The 23,540-nt window shown below is 43.0% G+C and overlaps 1 protein-coding gene across 4 annotated transcripts in view; it reads left to right on the top strand.

Moving 5' to 3' along the window:
* Window positions 1-23,540, top strand: part of LOC109904405 (DENN domain-containing protein 3) — a 44,722-nt gene that overhangs the window by 13,925 nt on the left and 7,257 nt on the right. Inside the window, exons 2-23 of one of the 4 annotated variants that reach the window (XM_031788854.1) lie at window positions 1,540-1,971; window positions 2,296-2,590; window positions 2,900-3,015; window positions 4,867-4,997; window positions 5,202-5,313; window positions 5,516-5,635; window positions 5,890-6,108; window positions 6,867-6,878; window positions 7,217-7,332; window positions 9,112-9,267; window positions 9,782-9,878; window positions 10,020-10,123; window positions 10,470-10,654; window positions 11,764-12,291; window positions 13,877-13,975; window positions 14,831-15,090; window positions 16,053-16,223; window positions 17,288-17,417; window positions 17,652-17,759; window positions 22,057-22,199; window positions 22,598-22,758; window positions 23,198-23,337. In XM_031788854.1, the coding sequence (XP_031644714.1) occupies window positions 1,891-1,971; window positions 2,296-2,590; window positions 2,900-3,015; window positions 4,867-4,997; window positions 5,202-5,313; window positions 5,516-5,635; window positions 5,890-6,108; window positions 6,867-6,878; window positions 7,217-7,332; window positions 9,112-9,267; window positions 9,782-9,878; window positions 10,020-10,123; window positions 10,470-10,654; window positions 11,764-12,291; window positions 13,877-13,975; window positions 14,831-15,090; window positions 16,053-16,223; window positions 17,288-17,417; window positions 17,652-17,759; window positions 22,057-22,199; window positions 22,598-22,758; window positions 23,198-23,337 (3,484 nt within the window). In that variant the 5' untranslated portion in view covers window positions 1,540-1,890. The remainder of the gene's footprint in view (window positions 1-1,539; window positions 1,972-2,295; window positions 2,591-2,899; window positions 3,016-4,866; window positions 4,998-5,201; window positions 5,314-5,515; window positions 5,636-5,889; window positions 6,109-6,866; window positions 6,879-7,216; window positions 7,333-9,111; window positions 9,268-9,781; window positions 9,879-10,019; window positions 10,124-10,469; window positions 10,655-11,763; window positions 12,292-13,876; window positions 13,976-14,830; window positions 15,091-16,052; window positions 16,224-17,287; window positions 17,418-17,651; window positions 17,760-22,056; window positions 22,200-22,597; window positions 22,759-23,197; window positions 23,338-23,540) is intronic. The other 3 variants (XM_031788855.1, XM_031788856.1, XM_031788857.1) reach the window with 3 other exon arrangements.

Below are 23,540 nucleotides of genomic sequence, written 5' to 3'. Positions count from 1 at the left end.
AAGCCATTGTATATACATAGATCTCTTTTTTTTTCCTTTACCTTGTCAGCTCCGGTATTTCGAAACAGCAAACTTTGGGTTACTGGCCCAGCGCTCTAAACTCCAGGCTACCTGCTGCTTGTAATGTGAAAAAGCTCATAATCGATGATTATGATTGACTGTGAGCTTTAACACCGTTATAACACATGCCGGAAATATCGTCACAACGTGAACATTCGCTAGCATTCCCGGAAGTCTCGTGATGTTGCACCTCTGGGTTTAGAAACTCTGTGGCAGAAGCGTGAGAATTCTCAAGCTGAGCTTTTTCAGTCTTTGACATCACAATCACAGCCAGTCATAAGCGTAAAAATGCTCACAATTATAATCGATTGTGAGCTTTTTACATGACACTGCCCCTATTTGTAGTAGTAGCAGCAGCAGTAGTACTGGCAGCAGTGTGTAAGTAAGATTTACTGAGAACTGATCTAGCTATGCTTATGCATCAATACTGATACAAGCCTATGACATACACTGAGTGTACAAAACATTATGAAGATCTGCCCTTTCCGTGACTGACCAGGTGAATCAAGTTTTAATGTCACATGCACAAGTACAGTGAAATGCCTTTCTTGCAAACTCAAAACCCAACAACACAATAATCAGTAAGTGTATTACTAGAAAAAAACATAAAATAAGAATGATAAATATGAAACACAAAGTAAGCATACTATATACAGGAAATATTTGTCAGTTCCAATACAATTATTACATGTGCAGAGATACTGGTGTGATGGTGGTAGATATGTGTAGGGGTAAGGGGACTAGGCAACAGGATAGTATCAAAAATGGTCCACCACCCAAAGGACATCCAGCCAACTTGACACAACTGTGGGAAGCATTGGAGTCAACATGGGCCAGTATTCCTGTGGAACGCTATTTTGTACACTGTGTGAATAACTGATGTAGGCTATATATGTCTGACATCTTCAAATGGACAGAAGAATGCAGACTGATGGTGAATTACAATCTGAGGCTTCAGAACACAGTCCGCAGAGGAATGTGTAACGTTGGTTATTTGTTCTGAGGAAAAACTATACCTAGAAATCTTCACTCCTAGAAAGGAAAACATGTCTTAGGTCAGCGTTTCCCAAACTCTGTCCTCAGGGCCCCAAGGGGTGCACGTTTGAGTTTTTTGCCCTAACATTACACAGCTGATTTTAAATCATCAAGCTTGAATCTGGTCTGTAGTGCTTAGGGAAAAAAAAAAGATTTCTTGGGTAGTTTGAGGTTAAACTCTAAACAGTTCTGGTTTGCATCTACGGGAACTATCAGGTTTAGACTTTCAGATGAATCTTTTGTCAAGTTACGGTAACAACTGTTTCTTGATTTTCTCCCCTGGGCTTCAGATGCATTTGAAACATTTTAAGGATGTGTTTGTGGTTATGTCTGAGTGATCAGGCCCCAACATCTGGTGGGATGACAATGTGTTTGGGGGAGTGTAAGCATCTCAGTGGCTTATAGAATGACTAACCTAACTGACTCATGTCTGTCATTTCCTAGACCTGAGGTCATGGTCTGGATGATTCTACTGAGATGGGCCTTTCCTCTAGGTGGTTCTGGTCCAGATGGGTCCTGTGAAGGTGAAGAAAGAGGTGGAAGAAGCAGGACGCCTAGCATTCTGACTCTAGTCTGGATGTATGGACTGTAGACAGACACCATTGCTTCACGTCAGATGGTGTGACTCTGTCCACACTCGGTTGATCTTACAGGAGGAGTGTTACGAAGGGGTGACGCCACCTGTTGGACTCCAAACAGAAGACAATGCTGTAACCAGACAGCTTGGTAGACACACACTCTGTGGTATCTGGCCGGCTCTGCTGTTGTCTAGGCTCTGCTGTTGTCTAGGCTCTGATGGCAGATATTCCCTCTGGACTGCTGGAGGCTTGTGTAGTGGTTGGAGCAGCCAATGAAAAACTCAGGGAAGTCCATCAGGTAGGTACTGCTGACTCAATCAATGGACTGATACATGGTGGGGGCATACACTGTTGTTTTTGCAACACATTGGTTATTGTGGGCTTAGGGTACCACCACATCATATCAATAAGAACACTGTGGAATAGTGGTTAAGAGCATTGGGCCAGTAACCGCAAGGTTGCTGGTTTGAATCCCTGAGCCGACTAGGTGAAAAATCTGCCGGTGTCCTTGAGCAAGTCCCTTAAAGTAAATGTAAGAAACATACTTATACACATCATATGTAGGTCTATGTATGTTATGTACAGCATGTTACATATTGAAAATGTTTCCACTTCCTGCCAGTCCCACCAACAGGGCAAAATCAAAGAGCTTCCCCTGTTGGGGGCAGAGGTACTGCAGGTTCACGCCCCACCTTTTGTGACCAAGGAGAGTGCGAGTAGCGAGACCCATGGTCACGCCCCGGCCTTCAGCAGGGTCCAGAGGAGGCGCTCCTTCATCAAGAAGAAGAAGGAGAGGGCTGGAATAGCTAACGGAGAGACAGCCAAGGGTAGCGATGGAGGAGGCGGCACCACCACTGAAGACATCAGTGTCCCCAAGGACCTGGACCTCATCGCCCTGCCTCAACTCTGCTTCCCAGGTGACACAGCGTGATGTCGAAGTCGCAGTTTTGATTCAAACTAGAATCATGATAGTGAAATAGCTAGACAAGGATGGATGAAAACTAGCTGTCTAGCTAAATCCCATATACCTTTAGTATTGAGATGTTGATTACTGTACGATATCCCTCTCTAGTAAATTAAATCCATCAAATTAGGACAAAACACGGCACATACACTATGAGCTGATTATCTATGTTCTGATTATCACACACAACTGTATATGAAGCAGTGATGTGATTCCTCTTGTCATGCTTATGAGACCTTGTCGGTTTTCTTCCATTGACCAGGTGGTCTTCAGATAGCCAGCGAGCAGAGAGAAGACTCGTACCATTACCTGGTGTTTACTGATGTCTTTGGGAACAGGACACATGCTGTAGTGGTGCAGTACTACAGGCCTATACAGGTGAGACGGCTCACCAGCTGAGCTTTATTCATGCAGGTTGACATTTGCAGGTTGACTTTTATTGGGATGAATCTTGTCCTGGAGGCAGAGCTGAGAGATTTCTACTTTGCCAGCTGCAAAGTAAAAATTGGCAATATATCATAAACATTCATAACAACAGAAATGTGTTTAAGGTTAGGGCTCAGCATAAGGTTAGTAGTGTGGTTAGGGTTAACCTGTCTAGGACTGGTTCCGCTGGCGGAACCCCTCGCCAACAGCCAATGAAATTGCAGGGTGCCAAATACAAATCAACATAAATCTCATAAATCAAATTTCTCAAACATACAAGTATTAGGCACCATTTTAAAGATACAAATCTCGTTAATCCAGCCACAGTGTCTGATTTCAAAAATGCTTTATAGCGAAAGCTCCACAAACGATTGTTAGGTCACCACCAAGTCACAGAAAAACCCAGCCATTTTTCCAGCCAAAGTGATGAGTCACAAAAAGCACAAATAGAGATGAAAATTTATCACTAACCTTTGATCTTCACCAGATGACACTCATAGGACTTCATGTTACACAATACATGTAAGTTTTGTTCGATAAAGTGCATATTTATATCCAAAAATCTCATTTTACATTGGCGTGTTATGTTTAGTAGTTCCAAAACATGCAGTGATTTTGCAGAGAGCCACATCAATTCACAGAAATACTCATTATAATGTTGATGAAAATTCAAGTGTTATGCATGTTCCATTTAAATACACTTCTCCTTAATGCAACCGCTGTGTCAGATTTCAAAAAAACTTTACGGAAAAAGCATACCATGAAATAAATAATCTGAGTACGGAGCTCAGAGCCCAAACCAGCCAAAATAAATATCCGCCATGTTGCGCATTCAACAGAAGTCAGAAATCGCATTATAAATATTCACTTACCTTCTATGATCTTCATCAGAATGCACTCCCAGGAATCCCAGTTCCACAATAAATGTTTGATTTGTTCGATAAAGTTAATAATTTATGACCAAATAGCTTCTTTTGTTAGGGCGTTTGGTAAACAAATCCAAAGCAAAAAGTTCATAAAGTTGTATTAAAGTTCAATCTTTAGGATGTTTTTATCATAAATGCTCAATAATGTGACAACCGGAGAATTCCATTGTCTGTAGAAAAGCAATGAAACGAGAGCTACCTGATGTGAATGCGCGTGACTGAGATAGAGGCTGCTGCCAGACCTCTGACTCATTCCCCTCTCATTCGGCCCCCTTTCACAGTAGACGCCTGAAACAACATTATAAAGAGTGTTGACATCTAGTGGAAGCCTTAGGAAGTGCAAAACGACCAATTTCCCACTGTATTCGATAGGGGCTGAGTTCAAAAATTACAAACCTCATATTTCCTACTTCCTGTTTGGATTCTTTCTCAGGTTTTTGCCTGCCATATGAGTTCTGTTATACTCACAGACATCATTCGAACAGTTTTAGAAACTTCAGAGTATTTTCTATCCAATACTAATAATATATGCATATATTAGCATCTGGGACTGAGTAGGAGGCAGTTTACTCTGGGCACGCTATTCATCCAAAAGTGAAAATGCTGCCCCCTATCCCAAAGAAGTTTTAAAATCCGATTTAATGACTGTGGCTGTGCCAGCTAGTGACTACCCTGCAGAGCTGCCTCCAGTACATGAGTCATCCCAATAAATGCCATCCTGCACTAAAAATGTAGGTATGTGTATTACCTGTCTGTGTATTGTTTAGAACACATGTTAAACTCATTCCACAGAGGGCTGAGTGTCTGCGGGTTTTCACTCTTCCCTTGTACTTGATTGATGAAATAAGGTCACTAATTAGTAAGGAACTCTTCCCAGTTTTTTCAGGATGTTGGGCACCAAAATGGCCACCTGTCGTCCTCCAAGTCGTCCCGTCTCTACACGGCATACGGCATCTGTGTCATCTCTAAATATCCTTACTACAATGCTCTCCGGGACTGCCTGTCATGGTGAGAACAATTCACTCTTCTCCTACTCCTCTAGGTCTTTGTGTTCATTCAAGTAAATACCGGAAGAGAATACCAAACAGTACATATCAAACTAAATCCAGCCAGACTTGGGCCATCATCATGTGTCAATGATCAGTTTACTCATCTTAGGCACCTATTGACCTTTTTTATGTTAATGTTTTTACTGAACGGTGTCCCTCCCAGTCTCTTGACCCAGCTCAAGCCCAGCTGGATGGGGGACTTTGAGGAGAGGGTGAAGGAGTTTTCAGCCAAGCTGGCGCTGGTGCCCATTCCCCCACCTGGGCAACTTCATGTGGTGAGCCAACTGTTTTTCTCTCCATCTCGCTTTGATATACGTGCATTATTAAACTGTACTATATGCCATTTAGCACCATGCTGTACCAACTGAGCCATACAGGAACACATCATGTTTCTCTCTTCTATTGTTATGTTGGTAATGTTCCATCAGGATAATATCTGTTGTTGGTGGTCTATGTTGTTCCTCTGTCCTGTCCCAGGTCTTTAACCTCAGGCCTCTCCAGATTGGGCTTCCCTCCCGGGAGGATAAGGACCGGCCGGCTATTGACCTGGACCTCCATCTGCCTTTCCTGTGCTTTAGACCCCGACAGCTCCTCCAAGTGAGGACAGACAGTACATAGCTGTCCCACACAGCCTGATTGTACTTCTACTAAAATGCCTAACCCACTACACAATCTGTTCTTTCAATGCAGTTAAATAAAGTCTACTGTGCAAGACTGGAAATGGGATTGTGTGCAAATATACAGTATGTTTCTGTCAACCTGTTTTGATTGGTAAAAGACGTGTATATCTCTATATCAATGTAGCCGTGTGTGTGTGCCTGCGGGCATGTGCTGGTGCCTCTGCTCTTCAGATCATTACCAGCCTGTTGATAGAGCAGAGGGTAGTACTGTTGTCCTGTGACTGGGCCCGGCTCACCCTGCTGGCAGAGAGCCTGATGCTCTTCATCCATCCCCTGGTGTGGCAGCACCCTTTCGTTCCCATCCTCTCACGCCAGATGCTGGACTTCCTCATGGCGCCCACCGCCTACCTCATGGGCTGTCATCTGCACCACTATGAAGAGGTGGCTGCGGTAAGGATGGATTTTCACTACATGGCCATGCTAGAATGGTGTAATCCGATAGTGATGGGAGCCACCTAGAAAAATGGGAGCCACCAAGAAAAATGGGAGCCACCTAGAAAACTACAGTTTCTGGCTCATTTTTCCCAAATTCAGCTAGAAACTCTTTCTAAAGACTGACATCTAGTGGAAGCCCTAGGAACTGCAATCTGGGAGGACTTAGCCTTATAATAAAAGTGATAACCATTGAAAATAGTGGTAGGCTGCATTTATTTATTTATTTTGGGGGGGGGGTTTGTCCTCGGGGTTTCGCCTGCCATATCAGTTCTGTTATACTCACAGACATCATTTTTTAACAGTTTTAGAAAACACTCTAAAGTTTCTATCTAAATCTACCAATTGTATGCATATCCTAGCTTCTGGGCCTGAATAGCAGGCAGTTTACTTTGGGCACGCTTTTCATCCGGATGTCAAAATACTGCCCCCTACCCCAGAGGTTAAAGTGGTGGTGGTGGTGACCTCTACCTGGGGCGGCAGGTAGCCTAGTGATTAGAGAAGTGGGTCTTGAGCAAGGCACTTAACCACCTAGAACTGCTTCAGGGGCACTGCACTGTGGCTGACTCATTTTCCCAGCCCCTCATAGGTGTGTGTCTCTGGGGGTTGGGTTGAGCATAAAGACACATTTCTGTTCTCTGTACGTTGATGGACAATAAAGTACATTTTCTTTTACCTTCCCTTACCTCATGGTCTGCCACCTGCACCACTACAAGGAGGTAGCCGCGGTAAGGAGCACTCGTACCATAGTGGAGAATGTTTACACCTCTCAGTCTGAATATTTCTGGCATCAGTGATTTATTTCTTATTTAATACCCATATTTATCATGCTTTATTAAGATGTATAATTTATTTTCAGTTTCCACTTGCTTACACGGTATAGAGGATCATGTGGTTCAATGTCCTAACTAACATAAAGTACAGGCGTTAAGAGTCAAGTTAATTTTAGCTTATCCACTTGACTTGTCCCTAATCCTTTGTTCTCCTCCGTCACACAGTATTCTCTAAGAGGGGCAGTGTTGTGTATTACTGTGTTGTGTTGATTTCTGTTTTCCCTACATGACAGGAAACGGATGATCTGATCCTGGTTAATATTGATGATGGGACCGTGTCGTCTTCCTGGTCTGATGGGATTGACCTGCCGGATGTCCCGCTGGCGGCCGCAGAGTGTTTTATAAAACGGTAGGGTAGGAGACCATCTGGGGAGTGTTCATTAGGGCTCGCCGTTGCAAAACGTTTCTTATTGGACTGTTCGGCATGTCCCTCCCCGTTTCAGTCTGTTTTCTTTCGTTTGGTGCCTAAGGAATTTTACCTAGAGGACAAGACTCACAGTTAGTCTGCTGTCCTAAGATAAACTCGGCACAAAAAGAAACGTCCTCTCACTGTCAACTGCATTTATTTTCAGCAAATTTAACATGTGTAAATATTTATATGAGCATAAGATTCAACAAGTTCCACAGACATGTGACTAACAGAAATGGAATAATGTGTCCCTGACCAAAGGGGGTTTCAAAATCAAAAGTAACAGTCAGTATCTGGTGTGGCCACCAGCTGCATTAAGTACTGCAGTGCATCTCCTCCTCATGGACTGCACCAGATTTGCCAGTTCTTGTTGTGAGATGTTACCTCACTCTTCCACCAAGGCACCTGCAAGTTCCCAGACATTTCTCGGGAATGGCCCTAGCCCTCACCCTCCGATCCAACAGGTCCCAGACGTGCTCAATGGGATTGAGATCCGGGCTCTTCGCTGGCCATGGCAGAACACTGACATTCCTGTCTTGCAGGAAATCACGCACCGAACAAGCAGTATGGCTGGTGGCATTGTCATGCTGGAGGGTCATGCTAGAATGAGCCTGCAGGAAGGGTACCACCTGAGGGAGGAGGATGTCTTCCCTGTAACGCACAGCGTTGAGATTGTCGGCAATGACAACAAGCTCAATTCAATGATGCTGTGACCATGATGGATCCTCCACCTCCAAATTGATCCCGCTCCAGAGTACAGGCCTTGGTGTAACGCTCATTCCTTCGACGATAAACGTGAATCCGACCATCACCCCTGGTGAGACGAAACCACGACTCCTCAGAGAAGACCACCTATTGCCAGTCCTGTCTGGTCCAGCGACGGTAGGTTTGTGCACATAGGCGACGTTGGTGCCGGTGTTGTCTGGTGAGGACCTGCCTTACAACAGGCCTACAAGCCCTCAGTCAGCCTCTCTGTCTATTGCGGACTGTCTGAGCGCTGATGGAGGGATTGTGCAATCCTAGTGTAATTCGGGCAGTTGTTGTTGCCATCCTGTACCTGTCCCGCAGATGTGATGTTCGGCTTTACCGATCCTGTGCAGGTGTTGTTACACGTGGTCTGCCACTGCGAGGACGATCAGCTGTCCGTCCTGTCTCCCTGTAGCGCTGTCTTAGTCGTCTCACAGTACGGACATTGCAATTTATTGCCCTCGCCACATCTGCAGTCCTCATGCCTCCTTACAGCATGCCTAAGACACATTCACGCAGATGAGCAGGGACCCTGGACATCTTTCTTTTGGTGTTTTTCAGAGTCAGTAGAAAGACTTCTTTAGTGTCCTAAGTTTTCATAACTGAGACCTTAATTGCCTACCGTCTGTAAGCTGGTAGTGTCTTAACAACCATTCCACAGTTGCATGTTAATTAATTGTTTATGGTTTATTGAACAAGCATCAGAAACAGTGTTTAAACCCTTTACAATAAAGATGTGTGTAGTTATTTGGATTTTTATGAATTATCTTTAAAAGACAGGGTCCTGAAAAAGGGACGTATCTTTTTTTGCTGAGTTTACTACAATGTGTATTGTAATGAATAGGGATGTTATGCAGATAAGTGTGCCACATGTTTTCAGAATATTTCACCAAGTCGAGTATTGGAATAGAAAATGTTTTGTTACCCCTCCCCATTAAGTGTGTTTGTGTGGGTGGGTGGGTGTGTGTGCAGGGTGGAGGGTCTCCAGGTGCACTATGACCTGGAGGTGTGTCACCTGGGGGACAGTACAGAGGTGAATGCGAGGAGGGCCCAGAGGAAGCAGTGGCAGAGCAAACTCAACACACACATCCAGAACATCACTCTGGAACTCATCGTCAACATCTTCAGGTCAGTATCATTTATAAAATTGTATTTGACCTTTATTTTACCGGGCAGGTCAATTTAGAACAAATTCTTATTTACAATGACTGCCTAGCAAGAGACAAAAGGCATCAAATATATACTGTTATACACCGTCGTTCACTATGACTTAAAATATACTGTACATGATTATTATATTATTACATAGTTGGTACAATATTATAACCTAATTGACATGCTTTAATTATGTAACTTTGATAATTGAGACTCACATTGAGCATATCTAGTCATACATTTTGGGTTGGACCAAAGATGCCTATTTCTCTCACAAGCAAAGCCTTTTTGATTATCAAATTAACTATTTAGAAAATAGTGACATTCTAACACTCTTAGTTATCCTATTAAATCTTGCTTTATTACAATCAATACAATTGCAATTCCCTGTGCAAAATCACAGCAATATCCTGTAAAATATCAGGACAGGAAAGCTAATCTAGTGATTATTACCCCCCCATACTCCTCACCCCAACCACCACGACAGAGAAGTCCACGATCACCTCAACTATGAGCACAGAGTCTTCAACAGTGAAGAGTTCCTTAGGTCTAGAGAGCCAGCAGACCAGCCATTTTACAAGAAGGTATGATACAAATCCTGGTCTGTCTGTCCAGTGAGATGTCAATCTCTGTTGACTTCTAACCTACAATATTTGGGGCAATATTTTCTGTCCAGAATGTGATCCTAGTGAAAGTGAATGCAGTATATTTTGTCGTCTTTGCAGGTGTTGGACACACACATCTTCCACTCATTCCTGCGGGATCGTCTGACCAGGAAGATGGACGCATTCACACGTATGGAGCTGAGTACTCGGACAGAAGCTTACAGGTGAGAGGGAAGATGAGAGTTTAGCATAAATATTTACCTTTAAACTAGTAAGAGTTTATTTTAACCTTGCAAATGGAATTGGATTCAATAGGATTTCAATTTGGTTAAAAAAATAACAAATATCCTAGCACTAACAAACTTGATTCAACTCCTCATCACCCTTTAGAGGTGTGTTAGTGCTACGGCAGTGTCACCCCGTAGTGCTACGGGGTGACATTTCCCCTAGGTGCAAATCTAGGATCAGCTTCCCCTCCCCTAACCTTTACCATTAGTTGGGAAATGCTAAACTGACCCAAGATCAGCATCTAGAGGCAACTTCACCCTCCACCTCTGGCCTCTTCCCCAGGCTGAGGTCCATGACAGAGTCTCCGCGGCGGCCCACCATGCAGGAGTTGGCCCGTAAATACACCAGCCCAGAGAGCCGGCTCAGCAAGAGGCTGGGGGCCAGCCTGCCCAACCTGGGGGAGAGTGGGGGGTCTCTGGCGGGGCCCCTCAGGCAGACCTCCTTCAAGAACATACAGGTGGACAGCGGTAGGTTCAGGTGGACAGCGGTAGGTTCAGGTGGACAGCTACGCGTGTGAACAACAAGCCATAGAGAGCGAGAGAGGACTCATCTTTGTATCTGCCATTATAGCGTCTGTGATGGCATGGGCATTTTAACGTTGTCAATTTGATTAATTGGCTGATTTCTCCCAACTTCTAGGAATCCCCACCCAGTGTACTACTTGGTGGAATGGTGGAGGCCCTTAATGGCAATGACCATGCTAAAACAGTTATATCCATTATGAGTCCTCTATCTATCTCTATGACAACAGGCACAACCTCGATATGTTGTTTTCCAAAGTTGGCCAAGTGTCGTGCGTCAACTTTTATATTAGTGTATTTGTAACAACCTAACCAATGCGAAACTTCTATTCGATCAGATAAAGCTCATGTAGCAAATGACCAATTATATTTATTTTTTGTTGACCAAATTCTACAATCATTGACCTCCATACCAGAATTCTGGAGTAAAGCCTCCCGTTTTGCCTCTTCCTCTATGCTACTACCATTGACCGGCGAAGAATTTAACTCAGGGGGGTCACCGCAATCGTTCTTCAACGAGGTCCAGAGGGCCGCACTGAAAATGTATTATAAAAATAGTTTGCAATGCTCCCTGACTGTCTAGTGATTCATTAGCAAGCTGGAGTGTCAAGAAACCATTATCATTCTACACAGTTTGGATGTGGTAAAATGGTTTACTCAAACCACTTGAGGGCTCGATTCAACACCCCTGATATAACTTAGAAATGCCTCATGAGCTTGGTTTAACTGGTGTACCCCATCAGAACCCAAAATATCAGCTTGTTTTACTCCAATGTTTGTAAATAAGGTAAATGTAAACAAGCACTGCATAGCCTCAACATGGTTAACTTTAATTTGGATACCGTGGATTTTTAATTTTTTAATTTGGATGGTCGGTCCTTGCATTCATAGCTCTATCTATTTATCTATCTTTTTACCGAAACTGTGGTCTGGACAATCCTTTGTTATTGTTCCAATTGCTGATTGGCCCTTTTTAAGGGTTCCTCTGTATGAATGGATTTAATCTAAGAAACACTGACCTCAGTTCTTGAAACCTTTGTGATGGAACCCCATAGGTATGAAGTCTCCCCAGAGGCCCGTGAGATTCTTCAAGCTTCCTGAGTTCCCCCCTCCGCTGGCCTACCACTACGTCCAGAATTACTACCAGGAGATGATCACCCTCCTGGGCAAGGCCATCAGCGGGGCGGCCTCCGGGGACTCCTCTCTCCTGGCTCGCTATCACTACCTCAGGGGCTTCGTCAACACCGTGGCCGGTAAACGCCTGGATGCTCTAGAAGACTTCCAGAACCTCTACAAGACAGACACAGACATCTTTCCTGGCGAGCTGGTCAACGCGCTGGTGGACTCTCTACAGGAGGGCGAACAGGCACTGGCTGACCGCCGACCCGAAATCAAACACCTGATTAGTCGAGTAAAGAGGGACCATGAGAGGGAGCGGGCGCGCCATGTCGACGAAGGTGTCAAGCGGTTCCAACTCCCGAAAAAGCACATGCAGTTGGAGGACTTTGTGAGGCACGTGCAGGAGTCTGGGATTGTCAAAGACCAGGGGACCATTCACCGGCTGTTTGAGGCTCTCACTGTGGGTAAGGAAGTCATACAGACTAGCGGTCGACTGATTATGATTTTTCAATGCCGATACCGATTATTGGAGGACCAAAAAAGCCGATACTGATTAATCGGCCGATTTTTATTATTTTTGTTGCTGTAATAATGACAATTACAACAATACTGAATGAACACTTATTTTAACTTAATATAATACATCAATAAAATCAATTTAGCCTCAAGTAAATAATGAAACATGTTCAATTTGGTTTAAATAATGCAAAAACAAAGTGTTGGAGAATAAAGTAAAAGTGCAATATGTGCCATGTAAGAAAGCTAACATTTCAGTTCCTTGCTCAGAACATGAGAACCTATGAAAGTTGGTGGTTACTTTTAACATGAGTCTTCAATATTCCCAGGTAAGAAGTTATTATAGGACTATTTCCCTCTATACCATTTGTATTTCATTAACCTTTGACTATTGGATGTTCTTATAGGCACTTTAGTATTGCCAGTGTAACAGTATAGCTTCCGTCCCTCTCCTCGCTCCTCCCTGGGCTTGAACCAGCAACACAACGACAACAGCCACCATCGAAGCAGCGTTACCCATGCAGAGCAAGGGGAACAACTACTAGAAGGCTCAGAGCGAGTGACATTTGAAACGCTATTAGCGCGCGCTAATTAGCTAACCATTTCACTTCGGTTACACCAGCCTCATCTCGGGAGTTGATAGGCTTGAAGTCATAAACAGCACAATGCTTGACGCACAACGAAGAGCTGCTGGCAAAACGCAAAAGTGCTGTTTGAATGAATGTTTATGCGCCTGCTTCTGCCTACCACCGCTTAGTCAGATACTTGTATGCTCAGTCAGATTCTATGCAACGCAGGACACGCTAGTTAATATCTAGTAATATCATCAACCATGTGTAGTTAACTAGTGATTATGATTGATTGTTTTTTACAAGATAAGTTTAATGCTAGCTAGCAACTTACCTTTGCTTACTGCATTCGCATATCAGGCAGTCTCCTTGTGGAGTGCAACGAGAGAGAGGCAGGTCGTTATTGCGTTGGACTAGTTAACTGTAAGTTTGCAAGATTGGATCCCCTGAGCTAACAAGGTGAAAATCTGTCATTCTGCCCCTGAAAGAGGCAGTTAACCCACGTTCCTAGTCCGTCATTGAAAATAAGAATGTGTTCTTAACTGACTTGCCTAGTTATATAAAAGTATTTATTTATTTATTTTATCGCTAAATCGGCGCCCAAAAATACCGATTTCCGATTGTTATAAAAACTTGGAATTGGCACTAATTAATCGGCCATTCCGATTAATCTGTTGACCTCTAATACAGACACCAAGCTTAGAAAGAGGGAAATAATGAGTGAGAGTAAAGGAGAGAGGGTTGTCTCTTTTGGTGGAGGTTTTCTTCTATGTTAGTTTTGCAGTAGCCCCTTGTTGTATGGGACTCATGAACATAATCCAATTGATAATACTTGGCCTATAATCCGTAATCACTCCAGTCCCTGTGATCGATGTGTTAATACCTTACTACATGTAGTGTGAATGGCCATGCTAATTCATCTGACTATTGAATCTGCTTAATTTCTTATCCTTTACCTGATCAGAATGTTGTAAGAGCAGCTTGGGTTGGCATGGTGGTGGTGGTGGCTCTGCGGTGAAGGCTTCTTCCCAGTCTATCTTTTACCTTGATTCCAATCTGGAGGGTAAGCATAGCATTATACCCTGACTGCCTGCAGATTGTGCTGTGCCCAACTCCTATCTTGGCCTGTGTGTGTTCTGCTTAATCAACTATCCCCTCGGGTCTTAAATCTGAGAAGTGTTTGCTTTTAACATTAGTGTCGCTTCAAACACCTCACATAGCATTCATGGCTGACGTCTAGGTAATATTTTCTTTCATTGTTTTGAAGGACGAATACTATTCGTCCTATGTGTTCAATTGACTGTTACAGGACTCTTATCTTACAATGGTCTATTGGACTATGAGTAGCCTCATGGAAGTGTGTTAAAGTGCCTCACGTTTCACTTTACATAGGAGTCATACTGTGCACGTCCAGTAGGGCCAGGGACAATATCAGTATCGAAACAAAACATGAAGCGGATTTAACATATTTAGAAAAACAGCCCTAATGTAGGAAACAAAACATCATTATGTTGTCATCCAGAGTCACATTTATTTATTTTCCAAGCTATAGAACACAATATTTTACATACAGCAGGTTTTTAAAGAGTTTAGTCTGCTTCGTGTTTTCAATTTTGCCATGGAAAAAATATTGTTATACTGTTATGGTCCCGGCCCTAACGTCCAGTGAGCTTTGTGTGAATCTTTTTCTCCAGTAAACCCACACACCATGAACTTGCTCCACCAGCCAATCAAAAAAAGGCTGTTTAATGTGGTTCCTAATACTATAACTCCTTCCCCAACCCTGCTAGTCACCTTTCCATTCTAGCTCATTGATTATTGTTTTGAATGAGAAACCTAGTTGAATCACACCCAGTTTACAGTGAATGTAAACTGCCCCTATGGTTGCAAAACCCTGACTCTAGACTGCTCCCTGCAGGCCAGCAGAAACAGGTGGACCCGGAGATATTCCGCGTGTTCTACACCTTCTGGAAGGAGACTGAGGCCGAGGCTCAGGAAGTGGCCCTGCCGGCCTCGGCCCTGGAGCACTTGGAGGCTAATGAGTGTGTCTTCAAGCTGTCCTCTTCGGTCAAGACCAGCCACGGCGTGGGCAAGATCGCCATGACACAGAGACGGCTGTTCCTGCTGACCGAAGGACGACCCGGGTACATGGAGGTCACCAAGTTCAGAGACATTGAGGTGAGTTAGGATCTAATTGATCTACGCTACTACTACACTTTGTGATATACTGTATATTATTCATGATACTATATATTTTTATAGATATTACTACAGTATGTGAATACATTGAAGGCTCTCGGATCAATAATGAAAAAAAAAATGTATTCACTCCGTCGGGGTCTCAACTTAGTGTTGGAAGTTAGAATAGTAGAATACACAAGGTGCAATTTCGAAATTTGGTTGTACATCAACAGTTTTTCTCTGTCAATCACTGATAGTCATTCAATTAGCCCATGTCAGCTAACATTTTTTAGATTGGTAGCGGCCAGCTATCTAAACTTAGTAATCATGGTTGAATTACTGGCTGGGGGGTGGGGGCATTTGATTTTGTTAGTCAGTCTCACTCAGATATCATATTAAAAACTGCAAACATTTCTCTCCATCGTATGGAAAAATGTGTAGAATTGTAGGAAATTAGCTGTAAACCATGGTGTATGCATGGGTACGCAGTTCAGATGTTTTGTGGCCCCCACCCCCATCAAAGTTGCCCATCCATGCATTAATCTATACAATAAAAGGAATGTGTTTGATGTGCTTATATATGTGTAATCTATGCTCTGCTATGCAGCTAATGTAGACAACTACATCTGTTTTTTAAAAACACTCTATTTCATATACTGTCATATTGAGAAACAGGACATTTTCCTGGGTCTATCCATGTTATGATTGCTTATAGCAAGTGTTACAGCGCACTGTAAGTGTGTCATAAGCCACTATAAATACACTCATAAGGCCTTATACATGTGTACTATCATACAAAGTCTTACCAAATATGACATTACTAATATGAATGTCAAAGATGGTGTTAGGTGAATAATTGCTCCCAGATCTGTGGTCTTTACAACCATAGGAGTTGGCTATACAGAACAAACAGATCTGGCACCAGGCTAGTGAATAACCGGTTGGCTTTTGTACCTCAGGAGGTGAAGATATCCTCTGCTCCCTTCCTACTGCTGAGGATCCCATCTTTGAAGATCAAGACCACCCTGAGGAAGGAGACGTTCGAGGTCAACCTGAAGTCAGAGGTTGACCTCTGGCACCTCATGGTCAAGGAGATGTGGGCTGGAAGGAAGATGGCCGACGACCACAAGGTAGTATGTCAAAATGTGATTGGAAATGTGTTAATCTGTCTCTGGGTGCGTGTCAATTTATATATATTTTTTTTTACTGAATTGTGCACCTGTTCACTACTTCCCACAATTCTAGGAATTGGGTTGGTGAAGGCATGGGCCTTATTTCACCATATGTCTTTTACTGTACTAGATATTTCCTTTCAAATCCATAAATGGAAGTGAACAAGGACATCCTTGGGGTGGAAGGAGAGATAATTGGGACATAGCTTCTCTCTCTATCCCGCTCTGCAAACGACTATGTATTGCCGTATGGCCAGTATGTAGCTACACTATGAAGGGAGTTTTTCTTTAGCGGCACAGATGGCCAACATTAGCACTAAAACCATTCTGTCCTGATCCCACCCTGGGCCTCTCTGGCAGATTGGACTGTAGCTCAGTGGGTGTGGTTGACATTCCATGTAAGAGGGGGAGCTATGGAGTTTCATATGGGCTTGGCTCTATTGTTCAGCCAGTCCAAAGTCTGCACCACTCTCCAGCCTTCAGTTTCCCCTATTAAACTGCATGAAACAACATGGATGCTTCTGGCCCCCGGCCCATCTCACTTCATGTATTTCGTCTTCTCTGTTATCACTGGAAAGATCGCATTTCCCAGGTTTATGTTCTGTCTTTCTCTTTAATTAAGGCCTCATCCCCTGCTGCCTCCAGCTAGTCTAGCTCCGGATCTGTTTGTGCTGTCGTGGCATGACAGTAACTACACTAGACAAGGAGTTGGTAAGACCGCACAAACAGATCTGGCACCAGGCTAGCCTCCCCCAACACATGGTTCAGATGCCATGGATTTACCGTAAGAGCCAGTTGGTCTGGTTACAAACTACTGGCCCTAGAGATATTTTGCTTTCTATTCCTCTTCTCTTTTTCATGTTGACGTCAGCATGATGTCATGGGAAACAGACTCTTGTACATCTGGAGCATAGAATGTGTGACGTTCATCATAATTCATATACATATGAGTAGAATCTCAAATCTGCATTGTTTCTCGCTCTTCCTCTCCTACTCTCTCTCCCTCTTCCTCGCTCTCTCAGGACCCCCAGTATATGCAGCAGGCTCTGACCAATGCCCTGTTGATGGATGCAGTGGTTGGCTGTCTGCAGTCACAAAAGGCAATTTTTGCTGCAACCAAGCTGGCACACTTTGACAGAATGAAACTGGAAGGTATGGCAACTGAGATATTTGTGGAGCTATGAATTAGGTTTAAGCAGCTTGTGTCTCCCAAAGTTGATATTTTTACATGACAAAAAGACACTGGAAATACATCAGATCATACCAAAAAATCCACAACATTTTAGATCATTGAAATTAATAACTTTACAGAAATGTTTGTTTCTCAGGAGATTTTTTTATACATTTCAAACTTTGACCTCTGAGCTTTCTCTCCATCCTGAACAGTCCCGCTGATGGTCCCTAAATCCACGTCAGAGACCCTGAAGCACAAGATCAACCCTTCCCTGGGCCTGACTAGCCCCCAGGCAGTGGATGTTCTGCTTTACACCCCAGGTAAACTCTCAGGCACGCTTTCAGTCTCAAAGGAACGTGTCAGACACCGTTCCTGTTGAACAAACTGGTAACACTACATATCTATAGAATGATTTCCCAGTACTATAAACACCCTACAGGATGCTCAGTAAGTCACGTAGGTACTCCTGGTATTTCCCATTCAACCTAAACTCTCTTCCAGTCTAGGACATACCACGTACCCTCACACAGTACTCCTTAGATCATGATAGTACACCTCAAATCTGTTCTGTAGTCGAGGTATTGCATGATAACAACACCTGAGAGTCATGTTGTCTGTGTCCTAGTAACATGTCACACTCCAGACCTGGTTTCAAATACTATTTAATAATCCTTCAAATACTTTGTGTTTGTTTTAATCTGCCTTGAGTGCCAGGTGCGTGGGGTTTGCACTTTTGTGACTATTCAATTGGTTCCATTACAACAGGCAAGCTCAATCAAGCATAGCTTAAGTATTTTAAATGGTGTTTGAACCCAGGTCTGTCACACCCGCTACTGCTGCTTGGACAGTGACAGTGTCAGGTTACAGGAGGAGGCTTGGCAGAAAGGGCCAGAGGCGTTTTTATTTTATTTCACTGCCTCTTAAACAAATAATGAGGCACAGCTTTTCCCAACTCATCACCACCAACTACTTCCTGTTGTGTTCCTTAGTTTCATCCTTAGGTTCATGCAGTTCTTACTAATAGTAGACTCATATAATAGTCTAAATAGAATCACTGTGATTGTTCCTCCTACTCAAACCACAAATGTTTATATTACAGTTGAAGTCTGAAGTTTACATACACCTTAACCAAATACATTTAAACTCAGTTTTTCACCATTCCTGACATTTAATCCTAGTAAATATTCCCTGTCTTAGGTCAGTTAGGGTCACCACTTTATTTTAAGAATGTGAAATGTCAGAATAATAGTAGAGATTTATTTCAGCTTTTATTTCTTTCATCACATTCCCAGTGGGTCAGAAAGTATACATACACTCAATTAGTTTTTGGTAGCATTGCCTTTAAATTGTTTAACTTGGGTCAAACGTTTTCAGGTAGCCTTCCACAAGCTTCCCACAATAAGTTGGGTAAATTTTGGCCCATTCCTCCTGACAGAGCTGGTGTAACTGAGTCAGGTTTGTAGGCCTCCTTAATCGCACACACTTTTTCAGTTCTGCCCACAAATTTTCTATAGGAATGAGGTCAGGGCTTTGTGATGGCCACTCCAATACCTTGACTTTGTTGTCCTTAAGCCATTTTGCCACAACATTGGAAGTATGTTTGGGGTCATTGTCCATTTGGAAGACCGATTTGCAACCAAGCAATATATCCACGTAATTTTCCTGCCATCTATTTTGTGAAGTGCACCAGTCCCTCCTACAGCAAAGCACCCCCACAACATGATGCTGCCACCCCCGTGCTTCACAGTTGGGATGGTGTTCTTCGGCTTGCAAGCCTCCCCCTTTTTCTTCCAAACATAACGATGGTCATTATGGCCAAACAGTTCTATATTTGTTTCATCAGACCAGAGGACATTTCTCCAAAAAGTACGATCTTTGTCTCCATGTGCAGTTGCAAACTGTAGTCTGGCTTTTTTATGGAGGTTTTGGAGCAGTGGCTTCTTCCTTGCTGAGTGGCCTTTCAGGTTATATCGATATAGGACTCGTTTTACTGATACTTTTGACTCGTTTTACTGATACTTTTTTATAGATACTTTTGTAACCATTTCCTCCAGCATCTTCACAAGGTCCATTTCTGTTGTTCTGGGATTGATATGCACTTTTCGCACTAAATACATTCATCTCTAGGAGACAGAACGCGTCTCCTTCTGGAGCGGTATGACGGCTGCGTGGTCCCATGGTGTTTACTATTCTTTGTACAGATGAACGTGTTCCCTTCTGGCGTTTTAAAATTGCTCCCAAGGATGAACCAGACTTGTGGAGGTCTACAATTATTTTTCTGAGGTCTTGGCTGATTTCTTTTGATTTTCCCATGATGTCAAGCAAAGAGGCACTGAGTTTGAAGGTAGGCCTTGAAATACATTCACAGGTACACCTGTGCATTGACTCAAATGATGTCAATTAGCCTCAGAAGCTCCTAAAGCCATGACAATTTTCCAAGCTGTTTAAAGGTACAGTCAACTTAGTGTATGTAAACTTCTGACCCACTGGAAATGTGATACAGTGAATTATAAGTGAAATAATCTGTCTGTAAACAATTGTTGGAAAAAGTAACTCGTCATGCACAAAGTAGATGTCCTAACCTACTTGCCAAAACTATAGTTTGTTAACAAGACATTTGTGGAGTGATTGAAAAACAAGTTTTAATGACTCCAACCTAAGTGTATGTAAACTTCCACAGACCTGTATTATACTATCTGACACAGTGAGATGTTTGATTCTGACTTCTGTATTAATTTCACATCTTGAACATCTAACATCACTCGTTTGAATCGGCGTTGTTTTTCTCTGACTCATTTGTACGGTTCGTGTTTTGACTAGGCACACCGTAAGAAACATGCTCTAGTCTCCAAGGCTCCTCAGTCCCAGCACTCTGTGTAAAGGAGCCTGTCTTTTTTCTTTGATTTAGTTTTGATTTAGTTTAAATTCTTATTTTCAATGACTGCCTAGGAACAGTGGGTTAACTGCCTGTTCAGGGGCAGAAGGACAGATTTGTACCATGTCAGCTCTAACCACTAGGCTACCCTAGTGACATCAAGGAACCAACAGCAGCTTCTTTGTTTAACACCGTGTCCCTTCTCCCTACTCCTTCCCCTGGTCCTTTCACAGACAGTGGTGTGTTTGTCTGAGCCTTCCCCCTGATTGGTCTATCTGTAACCAATTAGAAGGGGGCATGGTAGTGACCATGGTACGGGGCCTGGACATGACACTCTAGACCTGTGGTTCACAAACCTCTTCTCGGAGACCCCCAAGACGTTCCACATCTTTGAACAATTCCAGAGCTAGCACCCCTGATTCAACTTGTCAACTAATCATCAAACCCTTGAATAGGTAAATCAGGGGAGCTAGTTCAGGGCTACAACAAACTTGTGAAATGTCTAGGTGGAGAGGTTTGAGAAGCACCGCTCTAGGCATTAGTAATAGTGCTACATCAGCTCAGAGCACCGTTGAAGTCCCAGCTCTCTGGGACTAAATGTAGGTCACTTATGTACCCTTGGACAGAGTCTAGATTCCCTCCTCCCCTCCTTTCTGTTCTGTTCATCACTCCTCCCCAAGAAAGGGAGGATGTGACACATCAAGTTCTTTTCTTTTTCCTATTATGATTTGAAAAATAAATGTTAGGCCGTAAGAGGAAATGGAACAGCTAGGCTGAAGGAGGACAGATTTAGGTTGTATTCCATAATATGGATTGATGTCTGAAAAGTTCCATATGTCTGCCATTGTGTAACTAAATGTTTACACTTCTTCTGTGTGTGTGTGTGTTAGAGAGATTCACCTTTGCACATAAGACACTAGATGTTTTAGAATATACGTATTTATTATAAATGAAGAATATTCCATGCATTTCAGCCTCAGCCTTCATCAGGGACTTTTTATATTTTTAACTTAACTGTATACAGTGCCTTCGGAAAGTATTCAGACCCCTTGACTTTCCCCACATTTTGTTAGGTTACAGCCTTATTCTAAAATTGATTTAATTAAAAAAAATATCTCGATCAACACACTAGCCCATAATGACAAAGTGAAAACAAGTTTAGACATTTCTGCAAAAAATAAAAAACATACCTTATTTAAGTATTCAGACCCTTTGCTATGAGACTATAAATTGAGCTCAGGTGCATCTTGTTTCCATTGATCATCCTTGGCATATTTCTACAACTTCATTGGAGTCCACCTGTGGTAAATTCAATTGATTGGACAAGATTTGGAAAGGCACACGCCTGTCTATATAAGGTCCCACAGTTGATAGTGCATGTCAGAGCAAAAACCAAGTCATGAGGTCGACGGAATTGTCCTTAGACCTTTTGTTTTTGCTTTGTAATTATGGGCTATTGCATGCATGTTGAGGGGGGGGGGGGACTATTTAATCCATTTTAGAATAAGGCTGTAACATAACATTGTGGGAGAAGTCAAGGGGCCTGAATACTTTCCAAATGCACTGTAGTTACCATCTCTACTAGTCAAGCCATGAGCTACTTACTGTATTTGAATCAGACCTACAGTATATATACTTTTTCAGCATATGACAAATATTCTGCCATGCTTGTAGGACAATAGAAATAGATGCATAGAAAATGCAGTTCCTGCATTCAGCAATATTTTTGTTCACATTCTCAGGCCAGCTGGGTGTGTCGTCTGACTCTGAGGGTGATGGGAACCCCAAACTGTGGTGTGCCCTGAGTGACGGGAAGGTGGTGGTGTTTGATGCAGCCAGCTGGTCCATGCAGCAGAACCAAGTCCAAGTGGGAACTTCACGAGTGGTATGGATGTGGAATGGGGATGGGACCACTATTTTAAAGGAGTAGGCAAATTGAAGGGAGGAGGACAATTTATAGAATTATCAAAAAGCAGTAGTAATTCACTTACCACATTTAGTCGTCTTCTGCTAGGTCCCATTTGGCTATATTTAGTGTTTGTGTAGATGAAAATAACTCAAGGGATTCTGCTGACCCCTGGTGGGTACAGTATGTTATGACTGAAATTACCTGCTTGGACCTGCTTCTATGTTTTTGAAATGGTACGGTTTTAAAATGGCATTTTATGTCTGAAATGTCTTGGTGCCATGGTTTGAAATAGGCAGGCCACCTGGTTTGAAATAGGCAGGCCAGCCTGTCTGGTAACATGGTCCTGAGATTCCATGTTTTGTTGTTTTGTCCAGAACTGCATGCTGGGAGTGGACCGGCAGCAAGTGTGGATTGGCTCCCAGGATTCAGTCATTTACATAATCAGCACCCGCAGCATGTCCTGTAACAAGCAACTGACAGACCACCGCAGTGAGGTCACAGGGCTGTCCCTAGGGGAACGCAGCGAGAAATACAGGTGAGGGGTGACGATGACATGCAGTTGAAAACTATCCGGCTGGCTTAAACTTACATTTACAGTAATGTTGATTAATGAGCACTGTCCTTGTAAAATGAAATGTAATATAGTGAAGTTAAACATACAGCTACTACTGGCATCATATCCACAGAGAGAGCTGTCTTTTTAGGACCGCATGATAACAGCATCAATGAGCAGTCCCAGCTCGAAGTAAAACTGTTTTAAGTATAACATCCTTTCTTTATGCCTGGGTCGTGTTCATTAGGCACCAAAAGGAGGACAAGGGAGCGACTATCTGAACGTGTCCAATATGAAATGCTCTTTCCCGTTTTTAAAAACATTTCGCTACTGTGTGCCACAATAAACACGACCCTGCTGATTTTTCCCTGTGGTTAGGAATAACATGAATCTTTACCTAAACATGTATTCCCTGTTGCAGCCCCAAGGTGGCATACTCCTGCAGTGCGGAGGGTGCAGTGATAGTGTGGGACGTGTCCACGTTACAGGTCAGGAAACAGTTCCGGGTCTCCTGCGACCGTCTCCAGTCTGTTCAGCTCTGCAATGGAACCCTATGGTGCTGTAAGTACACGTACAAGCATAAAAATAGGGTACTTAAAATAACTTCTGGTTGTACTATACTACTGTGTGTATTTATTTATTTTTATTTCACATTTATTTAACCAGGTAGGCCAGTTGAGAACAAGTTCTCATTTACAACTGCGACCTGGCCAAGATAAAGAAAAGCAAAGCAGTGCGACACAAACAACAGAGTTACACATGGA

The sequence above is a fragment of the Oncorhynchus kisutch genome, linkage group LG14 (genome assembly GCF_002021735.2).
Source record: "Oncorhynchus kisutch isolate 150728-3 linkage group LG14, Okis_V2, whole genome shotgun sequence".
Taxonomy (NCBI): domain Eukaryota; kingdom Metazoa; phylum Chordata; class Actinopteri; order Salmoniformes; family Salmonidae; genus Oncorhynchus; species Oncorhynchus kisutch.
This window is presented reverse-complemented; position numbering and strand designations above follow the sequence as displayed.